The sequence below is a fragment of the Anabas testudineus genome, chromosome 24, assembly GCF_900324465.2.
Source record: "Anabas testudineus chromosome 24, fAnaTes1.2, whole genome shotgun sequence".
Lineage (NCBI taxonomy): Eukaryota > Metazoa > Chordata > Actinopteri > Anabantiformes > Anabantidae > Anabas > Anabas testudineus.
Window position 1 is genome coordinate 13,724,698 of NC_046632.1, and position 12,586 is coordinate 13,737,283.

Sequence of the window (12,586 nt, forward strand, 5' to 3'; positions counted from 1 at the left end):
AGCTACTCTCAGTATAACTGAACAGTCCACACCATGTTCTTAACACTGGAAATAAAGTGGTTGATTGAATCTAGAAGAGCCCTGACCAAAGGATAGAAACAATAAGGTCCCGACTCTTAATCACTACTGTGGCAGATTTATCACTATCAAAAATCCTGGGGAGATTAATTAGTGTTGCTTTTAGTACTTTTTGATTTGATTTTAATAAAACTTTGACTTCCAGAAAGTGAAACACGTACGTTGCATGACACCGACTAAATGACAAACATATAATCACACAGGCAGTCTGCCGTCATTCTTTCTTCAAGTATGTTCTCCTGCAAGTTGGACACATTCAGAATCAGCACTACACAGTTTAAACCAGATGTATTATAAAAACAACAACAACAACCCCATCATAAGATGTTGCAATACTTACTGTATATGTACCCTTTAATAGATATATAGAGGCACCAAAGAATCCTGTTAATACCTGTCGGTCCAGCATGGCTGAAGATGAATTATAATACTTCATTGATCCATTGAAATAAGAGTTATTAAAAGACTGAAATGATTTTTCTCCATCAACTCAAACACTGCCAGAGTCTGATATTATAAACATTAAGACACCACCTGTCTTGCGTGGTTGGAAATAGGCTGAATTGAAGAAGCACACCGACAGTAAAGTGGCACGAATGCTGCCGTCATGATTGACTGAACATAAAAAGTGAGTGTTTTTTAACCCACCAGTGCAGCAGCTTTTTTTTTTTTTTTTTTTTTTTAAACTGTCCCCAGAAAATTTGACCTCAAAGCTGCTTGTCCAGCAGCAACAGAGGATCAGTGACTCACACATGGATCAGTTTCTGTTGGGATTCCCTGTTAGAGTCCTGCTGGATCAGCTTAGTCGTGTCTCGCTTTGGAAGTCCGTATAGGTAGATGGAAACGCACACGAGGATGGCTCCTGAGGCAAATGTGATCGCTGCACAAGGGAAAGAAAAGAAAAATTAGACACTTAATGGTAGAAGATGTTTTTTTAGTATAAAATAATCATTAGTTTTAGCTGAATTATGATTCACTGACAAATAAAAAATTTAATTAAACTCATACACAAGTATTCAATACAATAAAATTGAAAAGTATAATTCCTTCCTTATAATCTTGGCTTTTTGCATCCAGAAGTGATATTTACACGTTTTTCTCAAGTTACTTTAGGTTGATGCTGATCATGGTCATAGCCATTTCAGATCAGAGTATGCTATACTTTTCTATCTTCAATAAGGCGTTACTATTTTGTCCGTTTTTTCCAGGATTTTAATTAAGCACTGACAATGAAATCTTATTAAACGTTTTTGTCTCTCATGCTTGTTGGTCAGCATATTATAATATTTCTGGTTATGCAGCTGTGCGGCCTCAAATTTTTTACGCAATATGTTCATAAACACAAGCCACGAGCTACAACAGCACATCTACAAACACACTCCATCACCTGATGAACAGGCTGCACAGCAGAATACAACCTATTCCTAAATCACCTATAAGAAGCTATAAGAAACGTACTTATCTGCAGTCCAAACAAGATGACAGATGCCACAGTTGACAGAACAATAGCAGCTGCAGCAGAAAAGCCCTTCATGATGTTGTCTGTGTACTTCACCACCACCGACGTGTACAAACCTCCCACACTCGCCAGGACTGGCAGCACAGAGAGATCACAGTCAAGTAAAATATTGTCGGGATAAATGAAATCGCATAGAAAACATCCCCAGGTTTAGTCATACTTACATACTACAAAGCACACCCAGGGTGTATATCCGAAAAAGAAGCCTTTTTCCAGGACGTTTTCACCATCGGTAATGTAAACACCAATCAGGGTGACGACAATGCCAGACAGGTACATCTGGATGTTCCTCACCCACAGAGATGTGTCGGAGCTCTTCAGCACCTTTTCAAAGTATACACCTCAATCAGGAAAATGAGAGGTAATTGTTAGGTGCAGGTGAAATATTACAATACTTGATGATTCACATCTTATGTTAAATAAAAAGATGACTGGCCTGACCCCTCCATAACAGTTAAACAAATACAAATATCGGTTTACTTTTAGCAACTAGTGATGAGAAATTACAATCAGTTTAAGGCGAATTCAGGCTGGGGAATGCTTCTGCACAATGTTTGTTTAGTCAGTCAATAACATGCATCATTTATTATATGAGAAAAAGTTAATAATCAGTCATTTCCACAGAATTCAGTACCATTTTTTTACCTGCAAATCCAGAACAGACAACTGCAATAGCAATGGCAGTGAACCCAAGGATAGGATTCTGCTCAATCTGAGGGAACAGAAATGGCATAAGCCAGCAAACAGTGGGTAAATATGTGTATCTTGAGGAGATACAAGTACTAAAACTTTAAAATGGATGATAGTAGCCACGGCATGTTGACAATGACATCATGTAAATGACTCACTGAGTCACCAGGGTGATTATAATATGTAAAGTTTAATTTGTCCAACCCTACCTGAACTTTAGTGGCCTCTGCGGGCTTCCACTGGACAAGTGTAACGCCCCCACACAGCATGAAGACAGAGAACCACTGCAGCCGGCTGAGAGAACGGTTCAGCATGAGGACGGTGCACAAGGCCGTGCACGGGATCTTCAGCTGATAGGTCACCTAAACAGGAAAACGCAAGTCATGCGTTTTAGTTGTAAACAAATAATAAGCACCATTTCTAGAGTGAAGCTGGAGAAAATATTCCTTTACTGATTCACACTCAGCTCTATAGACAAAGTAGATATTAGGAAACCACCACCTATTTTCTTTTCAACATAAACTTCACACCTTGTAGAAGACAATGCTACTCTTACAAACAAACAAAAGTAAGCCACTGTAAAGGCACATCCGCTGTGGAGTTGTATTTGATTGGTCTCACTGCCCAAATAAACTCTGTCTAACATGTATCCACCCTCCTAGCAGCAATGAAACATATATTTTACATCAATTATGTCCGTAACATACGTCAACAAACGCTTGTTACTAGTAAACACGTTGCATTGGATTCAATGTTGTGCAGACATCAAAACCATCAGAAAAACATTACTCTACTTTCACAGTGGAACAACAGTCCTAAAAATCAATTATATACTTGTGTTTTATGTCATTAAATCTGCCTTTTCAGTCAGAACCACAACAACAAAATAACAGGTACAGGTACATGCCTGATAAACAGCCGCATCAAGGTTGCTCAGGGCAAGAAAGGCCATGTTATTCTGGACTGCATACACTATGGAGGGCACGCTGAGTTTCAGCAGCTCTTTAGGGCTGAGGAATACATGTTCCAATATTGCGTTCTTCAGTCTGGTTGGACTTCCTGTTTCTCTGGCAGAGGAGACATAAAAACAGACTTATGAAGAGGTTTAAATATTGGAAATAGTTCACTTACATAGACATTAACTCTAACTACTAAATGTCTTTCTAAAGTCTACACATGTTTAAACATAAAACTGAGACCAGTGTTATTAGCTTGATTGATATATAGGTGCAGCTCAGATCTTTTGACCTCCATTTTTTACTTGTTTAACTTGTTGCACTTGTTGTTAAATAAGCTAATTCAGAGTTTAGTACCCTAGACACATGCGAAGGCTAGAATAAAAACAAAATTAAAATAAAAAGTAGCATCCATCAAATGCTCAGTCTGACTCATCACTTTGTGTTAAACTTCATAAGAATACTTAATTGATTCAAAAACAATGTAGGTCAGTTTGTAATACTGTGGAAACATGCACTTTGAAAGAAATCTCTGTGTAAAGGCCACCGTTAAATGTGACCTTCGAGCCCTGAGGTGGCTGTCCATGAGCAACCGTCATGCAACCATGATGAATGTAACCACATGGGCTGGGGAGTCCTTTGGAAAACAGTTATCACTTAAAACAATCTGCTGCAACATCTAGAAATGCAACCTGACACACTAAATTACAATAAAGAAGCCACACATCAAGTTGTCTGAGCTCATGTCAGATGCACTGAAAGGCGGTAAAAACGTGTTCTACAGTCAGCTTTATCTAAAAAACTTGAAATATATGGCACATCATAAAGCGGTAATTGTTGTTTTGCAAGGGGAATATTTGCCTATTCTTGCTGAATGCAAGACTGGGTAAATATTCCACTTGCAATTTGGCAGCACTTAGTGATGTCAGTTTGCTAACAATTAAAAGGTGAAAAGAAAAGTAAAGGTGGTGGTAAACATCAGTGTTTGTGTCGCAGGCACCAAACTCATACATTTGCTTATATTTCCAAAATGCAACTGGTCTTTGGAAATATTTCAAATCTCTTATATTTGTGTCAGAAAAATAAAGATGAACGCATTCATCTGAAACATCACAACTCTCTTTCTTGAATAGGGAAATGTGTAAGCGTATCATATGTGTTTATTATAAAATTGTAATGTGTAGATAGTGGGGTTTGTAGATCAAATAAATGCAGTAAATGTAGGAGTGCAGAGCAGAAAAACCCCAAAACTGTACTTAGGTGCAGCACTTTCACTTCCTGTACTTCATATACATATACTCATGCCTCTGGCTGTGATGTTATTGAGATATGTTATTTATGAGATAACATAACCACTTCCAAACAGTGGTTACAACTACTTACTTTGCCAGCATGCACAGACTCAGTGCCAACTTAATGACCTCGGTGATGCACACTGCAGTGGTCGAGAAGTACAGATCTCCTGATGAAATGGTCCTGGTGTACCGCAGTGCCACAGTGTATGTAGCTGCCACCAGTGTCATCACTGTCAGGCAGTACAGTTTGAAGACCACACTCACATGTTCTGAGGAGGAAATGGAGGATGGAGAGTAACTTAATGTGACGTTAGCCAGCTAACGGTCCTTCACCTACACATCTACGTGTAGCTCTACACAAGCAATTACAGTTACACAAGTTTAAAAGTTATCCGTGTGTTTATTTTTAACTATACTGTTAGTAACACACAACTAGAGTCTACAAATCTGTATTTAAACGCGTTTTCTTTTCCGTGACGCTACCGTTAGTCACCGACGGCTAACACTAACATTAACGTTAGCCGAGCATGCTAGCTTGTCGCCACCAAAACTCACCGACGCCCATGGCTGCTTTAGTTTCTGTCAGTCCCAGCGTCAGGAGAGTCGGTTATCCTGCCCTCGATGTTTGCCATTAAAGGCTACAGATGGGCTAATCCCAAAACGCTGCCCAACCTGCAACACATCAGGTAATGATTGTGATTTGGAGTTTGCTGCCTGACATCAGACTTCCTGCATTTCCCACAATGCCGCGCGAGATGAAGGAGTCGGGTGTGTTTGTTTTAAGTACCTCGACAGTCCTCGAGTTAAAACTGTATTAGACTTTATTAATGGTAACTAAAACTACTATTTCTTTTAAATTCTATAATCCAAAAAAATAATTCAGTTCAATTAAACGTCTTCATAAAAATCTAATTATGCAAAGGTTAACCAGTGGCTTTGGAGCTTAGTTGCCCAATCAGTAAGTTGATTCTAGATAATTAAAGTCATCCCTCTTAAAACTGCATTTTCAGAATGACAATACTTTTAATACTTTTTGCTTCACTCCAGGGAAACATTTGATCATCCCATGCACACAATAGACATTTGATCCTAAAATAACCTTAATGATGTAACCTGCTGCTTAATAACTGGTAGCAATAGTGTTTGAAGTTTCCTCTTAAGACAAACTATGATTCTGCTTCTGACTGACTCATCACACCTCATCCACATAATGTGCAGTGCCTACCTAAGCTGCCTACCCGCTGCAGATTACACAGATGAGGTGTGCCCAATCAATCAGAAGCTAGAAGATCACATTTCATATGAGGGTGGAAGGAAAATACACAATACTGAGGTCAAACGCTTGCTTCAGCTTGTTGCTGAATCATGATAGCAGAAATGTCTTAATACTATGGTGAAATCACAAGTGGTGGTGTAGTTAGTGCTGTCATTCAATTCAAGAATCATTGAAAAAAGTTTCTAAAAAGTAAAAAAGAAACCTTTTATTTTTCATATTTAACTATTTTAATTTAAAAAATCAAATAAATAAATCAGGTATTCAGGCACACAACACTACATTACAATTGCATAAACACTGTTTTATGTGTAACTCAAGTGACCTCCAGAGTACAGGAGTTTACTGGAGAGCTGCATGACAGAAGGTGACAATCTAATCTAAAATCAGAACTGAAAAACCTTGCTTAAATTAATTTATAAAAAAAGCTGTTATTAGTTATTATTTTATTAGAATGCAAAATTAAATTCTGTCAATGTACAGACATATAAGACAACACATGAGATGACTGAATATTCTTTATTTTTATTATTAAAACAAGTAGGTTTTTTGTTTTTGTTTTTCAAATAATTTTCCAATTGCCATCAATCAAAATACATAAATAACTGAAAATAAGTTATGATGTTAAGATGTTAAATGGCTGGAGAGGAACAGTACATGGAAATTATTGCAGAAAATCAAGTGGTGATTTACTGCAAGTGTATAAAATGCAAAATAAACTAAAAAACTTTCTTCCATCCCTGTCAAAAATAACAAAAAGCAAAGGTCAATTATAACTAAAAATATGATGATTTTTAACATGAATATCAAAGCTGTTGTACTTTGAAACTCTTTTTATCTAATAATGTTGTTTTATTCTAGGAAAAACCCCGGTACAGCTGATATTAAGGATAGCATGTAAAATTTCCAGCACAGGTTCACATGGAACACTCATCTATCACATTGTGCAGTGATCATCTCAACGATTTGATCTCAACAATCTTCTCTTTAGCACCTGTATTCACAGTCGATGGCTCTTTGAATCTCTGTTTAACACTCGCCTGTGCCTCTTGTAAGGCTGCAGGAACAAACCTTTTCCCTCTGACAGCAGCCAAAATCCTGTCATACCAACACATCACAGACTTATGTGCACATATTGAAAATACAGGTGGTTTTAAATAGGTAGAGAAGCACAACTGAATAATTTCTTAGATGTTTAAAGTTATGGAGAAATGCTCCCCACATCGACCCAGCTCTCAAAAGTGGCACACTGTCCATTTAAGTCCATGCACTGCTGCTAAAGGAAAAGCTGTAGTATGCACAGATTAAGCATTGTAACATCAACAGAGGTGAACTCAGGAGCTGTCGGAGGGAAGATGCTCAAAGCCTTCGCTCTCCCTCACCAGCGCCCTCTCCAGGATGACACGGCCCTCCTTGTAGCGCTGACTTTCCTCTGTGGCAAACTCATACATCCAGCCCAGCTTGCTGTTGCAGTTCTTGCAGCTGACATCACGCACCATGTGTCTTCCAGTAAGCATGACTCTATCTTGGACCTCACTGTGCTGCAGATTCACAACCTGGAGGGCAGCAATCAGACTGGTGACTTACATACTTTTTTTTTTAAAGCAAAATTAATTTTACAGTGATTAAATCAAAACATTTAGGCAAAATTTGAAAGGCATAGAGCATTTATATTTCTTCATTAGAAGGGCAAATGAGGTGCAAGGAGAAACCTGAGGTCAATGGCTGTAATCAATTATTAATTTTACGTCAATAATGGTATGTTTAGCAAAATGTCAAATTCATTATTCAAAACTATTAAACCCATAGTCATATATTATACATATCATATATAAAACAGAGGAAATAATAAAATACAACCCATGTTGTATGAAAAGCAATTTAAGGAGCATTAAAAAATGTATTTCATCTCTAATGATGTCTACTGTCATTCTGATGTGTTTAATTGTTTTATGAAATTAGGAATACTTTGCTGTATCTTTATTGTGTAAAGTAAAAACAAAAAGTAATATTTCGTGCTTATTTTATGTAACTTATAGACTTTTGGTTTTTGCTGTGTACGAAATGATTGATGCAATAGACCAGGAAAAAAAAAGACCTGTCTAATCTGCCAATGAGGAATTATGTAAAACAACCAACTTCTTTATATCAGATGTTCTTGAACACATATCACAAAAATCCTTTACTACAGTGTATTTTAAAGTAAAACACTACTGCTATGCATGATCACAGGTGTCCATGTGAATGATGTGATATGCGGGTACCTTGTTGAACAGGAAGGCTCGTCCCGTGGCTCCAGTGAAGCGTGTGGAGATGAGCTCAGCTCGGTTGGTCAGGATTGTGTCACAGTTGGCACAAGAGAAGAGGCGAGTCCCACCAATGTGATCCAAGAAGATGCGGCCCATTTTGTCTGCCACCTAAAATGACCTGCAAATCAGTAAACACAGCATCCCTCATGTGTTGATAGTAAAAGCATCACCCCAATATGAACTATCTTTCTACGACACCCATATAGTAAAGGTTTAAACTGTTTAAATCTATTTAGAAGTTATTTTTACAGTTATTGTACAGTGTTAATGCTAATGTTAGGTATTCACATGGAGCTGTAAGGAAACATGATCATATCAGGAGGATGTTTAAACCTTTCTTATGACAACAATTACAACTCAAGCCCCACTAAATGTTAATACAGTTTGACTTATAAACTGCCCTTTAGTACAACTATTAAAGATTTATTTCAAGTCAGTATCAACACCAGAGGTTTGGTTAATGCTACGTTAACGTTAACGAACCGTGATCAGGACAAACGCCGGTTAGCGTTCAGTAGCTAACAGCTCTCACCTCGTAACGTCAGCCGGAGGACAAAGACTCAAAACTTAATTCTCGTCGAAACCTGTTTATTCGGCGTTTCGTGTTTATTCTCTCGTGAAGAGATATGTTTCTGTCGTTGTTGTTGTTGTTGTTGAACGGAGACGTTGATGTCGCCTGTGACACAATGGCGGTTTGTTTTTAGCAAAGCTAGCCAGAGTGAGAAGGACAACTTCCGCTCAGGACTTTCAAAATAAACTAAACACTAACGAAACTATTTAAGCAACAGCTGTTATAGGCTGCTGTTTATTTACTAGGGTAGATAGTAAAGTTCAACTTAATGAAACTGTTTAATAGTCATTTTAAATGTGATCAATTATCAATTGAAATATAATGTAATCACAATCCTAAATCAATATCCAACTGTTGACTGAAGACTGGAACTGCACATAGAAGTTTATACTAAGAGGTGCAAAGATAAGAAATGAACAAAACCTAATTAACAAGTAAAAGCACTTACATTCAAATTATTTACTTAATAACGTACCAAGAGCACATTCTGATATTTGCAAACGTGCACAGTGAGATTTAAATTTGAATTATCCAAACGTGAACTCAATATCTTCTACTCAGTAATATGTAGACATCACTAATAATGCAGGCAGTAAATGTGGTCAATTATATTTTACAGAAAGAATCTGCATCTGTAAAGCAACTAAAGAGATATGTTTTTTAACTGTAGTGCAGTAAGTAATTAAAATACCTAACTAAATAAGGAAAGTACAACTACCTTAAAACTGTGTTTAAGAGCAGTATTTGAGTACATGCACTTAAAGTTTTTAATTTTTCTAGTTGAATATCAGGCTTTACCAAAGACTTATTTTAAATGATAGGTCTCCCCAGTGTTTTCCACATCTTTTTCACATCTCCAGTAGTGGTGCAGCTTCACACAGTGACCACAAGGGATCAACAGTACACCAGTATAGTGTCATTAAAGTAGATGCTGCTTTGTTACAACTTCTTTTTTTAAAAAGTGATGTACAAGTCCACAAATGGTGCACTGTTACTCCCAAGGATGATTAGTCTCTCATTACTAACAGTTTTGTACTGATACTGTATCCTGCTTTGTCAGATGATTCAAAATTATTTTGTTTTTTATTTAATGTTGTATAGAACTACATTTGTTAGAGACATGGTGATATTTCCAACCTGTCTGAAGGAAGAGAGGAAAACAGGTGCAATATATCAAAACCTATGCACCAATTTAACATTGAACAAGGTTACTACAGGCCATATGTTGTATTGTGTTATTCAGTAATCAATAGCACTGCCATACCTGGCTGCTTATTATCAAGTACTATCAAAAGTCTCCTGCAATTAAGCATGCAATCAACTTTACAACATCAAAATGTGGTTTAACCTAGAATATGTGGGCTGATATCCAAATAAGACGGGTATAATATTAAAGCCACTTATACAACTTTATCCAGTCCCACTCCACCTCTGCCAGCTCAGTTTGCGTTTATCCTCCCATGACGTTTCATAAGTCTTCACCAGATTGTTCAAAAGCATGTGCAGTTTTTCCAAAATACCACAGAACGATGACAGATCTCTCTCCTCCCGAATGCCTGGATGCATCTGGTGCCAAATCATGTTTGTGTGGTCTCAGAAGAGCAGTGATCTGTAACATCCATCTGGTGGTCTGTCACTCCAGTTGGTAGGATATGTGAAAGCAGCCGTGACTCCCTGTATTTCTTATTCCCTCTGTTGTTTTTTCACACAACTAAACAGGGACTTTTGTTTTTAGAAGAAACCATCCCCAAATAGCTCCTTAAGTCTTCTTTTCCTCAGAAGATTCCCTGAACTCTTCAAAGCTGCCAGATGATTCTTCCTAAACCTCCTTGAGAGGGTTGACTACTCCCCCAGTAGACATTTGACTCCACATGGATCAAACTTGTGGTTATTTTATGCACCAAACTTAAGATTCGGCAAAACATTTTCAGTGAGTGTGAAAATTAAAGCAACGTACATTAGCAAGTTTAAGACTAATATTTGAGAGCAATATTATAAAGCCACATGATGGCTTATGTCCATTTTGACAAGCATATTAAAATTAAATAGAGATGACATCAGAAAGGAATTACTCAAATAGGAACTAAAAATGTATTATTTTAGAACCACATTGACAAGTGCAACTAAGGACAATATATGCTGCATAGTGAGCTACCACTACCATACCATGTAATCCACTATACATTTTAAACAATGAGATACCGCACAGTCACCTCTGTTTTTGTTATGCTGTTATGTTGGATCTATTCTTTAACTAAAGAGACCTGTGAGGTCTCATGTAAAATTGGATGAATAGCTTTTCAATTGATTCTTAAATTATTAATTGCACGCTTCATTTCATATCCAGAGGTGTAACTGCAGCACAAATTGTTCAGCAGGACTAATTTGGTCAAAGATTAGCACAGAAAAAGGAGATAAAAGCCGTTCTTCAGCAGGGGGTTTGTGCTGAGTTAATGTCCTTGAGGGAAGATAACAGACTATAAAAGCAGCACAGCCTCATATCAGGATGACAGTACATATGACTGGAGCTGTCTGGGTCAGTGACAGTGTTTATAGCTCTGCAGCCTTCAGGATCTGCTGCGAGCAACAAGAATATAACAGAGAGACCAAGAGTTTCCATTACTTTACAGACTGCATGAGTCTATTAAATGCATACAATATGGTATCAAGTGATTTACCAAAGTTCTTCCTCATGCAGGATTAGAGGCAGTATTTAGGTCTGCAGTTCATGACCATAAGACAATAAGTAAATAGTTTTCTTAGCTTCTTTGCCCTTGACAATCAATCAGCTCTCTAATCAGAGAAGTGATAACATATAATCAAGAGTAAGAACACTGACACATCATTATTATGTAAAAAAGTTAAACAGGGTAATTAAACTAAAATTATGAATTTGCAACTGGTCTTGTTAGAAGAAGATACACATGACCCTAAGACTGTAGGAAAACTTAAGTCTGTTTGTTACTTATCAGTTCACGTGACATAAGCGACCAGGGAGCATGACTGTTGTTTCCTCCATATACCCATAAAAATTCAGACTTCAGAGATAGCATCAAGTTATTAAGTGCTGGTAACAAGAAAATATTTTTCACCTTGCACCTGCTTTTTGCTTTTAGCCTCACAGCTACATCAGAGTGATGTAGCTGTGAAGTAAAGTAAATCAGTCTTTATCCATTTATTTAACTGTTTAAATTGTCATCTCAATGATGTGAGCTTCGAAAAAAGGACTCAATCAGGATGTACAGAGTTCATATTAATAGTTTGAGTGTGTTTTGTAGCTTCTTAAACCAATAAATTAGATCTTTGCCTCCTGAACATTAGAGAAATGCTGGAACTCATTTGTATTTTCTGTCTTGCCATCATCACACTGTAGCAGAGAGCAGCGTAACGGCAGATGTCACATAAAAGAGTATTTCACTAATGTCAGATTCATATTTTGAATTCTTATATTTATTATCAGTTTTTTAAATTGCAAATAAATTAATCAGTTTAAAGTGAAAGTAAATTTAGCAGAAACCCTCCAACAGTCTAGAAGAACATTAACCCCCTTGGGTTCATACTTACTACATACTTAATACAATAACCATGATCTTATCAGGCCCATTGTTTCATTATAAAACCCCATTGCAGTGTCCTTTGGACAAGCAGGCCAGTCCCTCCCCTCTGTGCATATTCATAACATGTGTAGATCACTGGTCAGGTATAAATGGCAATATCATAAAAGACGGCTGACCATTGAGCAGACGGCAGAGAAGAACGAAGGTAGACTGCAGAAAACGTTCACAAGGACAAAATCTGGCAGTCAAAGATAAGATGCTTCCACAGCTGGCTCTGATCTCCCTGCTGGGGCTCACATGGACAACAGGTCTCTCTTCACTGTTTCAGGAGTCAAGTT

The 12,586-nt window shown here is 37.4% G+C and overlaps 2 protein-coding genes across 3 annotated transcripts; both read right to left on the reverse strand.

The window, feature by feature from the left end:
* Window positions 1-184: 184 nt before the first annotated feature.
* Window positions 185-5,274, reverse strand: slc35a1 (solute carrier family 35 member A1). Its single transcript, XM_026341471.1, has 9 exons — window positions 5,094-5,274; window positions 4,627-4,807; window positions 3,195-3,354; window positions 2,497-2,649; window positions 2,243-2,309; window positions 1,762-1,938; window positions 1,537-1,671; window positions 829-958; window positions 185-317 (listed from the first exon to the last, which is right to left on the reverse strand). The coding sequence occupies exons 1-9, from the start codon at window positions 5,101-5,103 to the stop codon at window positions 293-295; spliced, it is 1,038 nt and encodes a 345-aa protein (XP_026197256.1). The 5' UTR covers window positions 5,104-5,274; the 3' UTR covers window positions 185-292.
* An 814-nt stretch (window positions 5,275-6,088) lies between these two features.
* On the reverse strand, window positions 6,089-8,843 carry LOC113148963 (protein yippee-like 5). 2 transcript variants are annotated; one of them, XM_026340735.1, is made up of 3 exons: window positions 8,653-8,843; window positions 8,076-8,228; window positions 6,089-7,367 (listed from the first exon to the last, which is right to left on the reverse strand). In XM_026340735.1, exons 2-3 carry the CDS (start codon window positions 8,214-8,216, stop codon window positions 7,146-7,148), a joined length of 363 nt encoding a protein of 120 aa, XP_026196520.1. In that variant the 5' UTR covers window positions 8,217-8,228; window positions 8,653-8,843; the 3' UTR covers window positions 6,089-7,145. The 2 variants fall into 2 exon arrangements, with proteins under 2 accessions (XP_026196520.1, XP_026196519.1); XM_026340734.1 differs by having other exon boundaries at window positions 6,092-7,367; window positions 8,076-8,238.
* Window positions 8,844-12,586: the final 3,743 nt, after the last annotated feature.

What these genes read in the sequence shown, in the direction of transcription:
- slc35a1 (XM_026341471.1), bottom strand. An exon ending in AGTCTGTGCATGCTGGCAAA is followed by an intron (nt 3,355 to 4,626) that starts GTAAGTAGTTGT and finishes CTCCTCTGCCAG; the next exon opens with AGAAACAGGAAGTCCAACCA. An exon ending in TTGATGCGGCTGTTTATCAG is followed by an intron (nt 2,650 to 3,194) that starts GCATGTACCTGT and finishes TTTCCTGTTTAG; the next exon opens with GTGACCTATCAGCTGAAGAT.
- LOC113148963 (XM_026340735.1), bottom strand. Translation starts at nt 8,216, where the DNA reads ATGGGCCGCATCTTCTTGGATCACATTGGTGGGACTCGCCTCTTCTCT. An exon ending in GAGCCTTCCTGTTCAACAAG is followed by an intron (nt 7,368 to 8,075) that starts GTACCCGCATAT and finishes GCTGCCCTCCAG; the next exon opens with GTTGTGAATCTGCAGCACAG.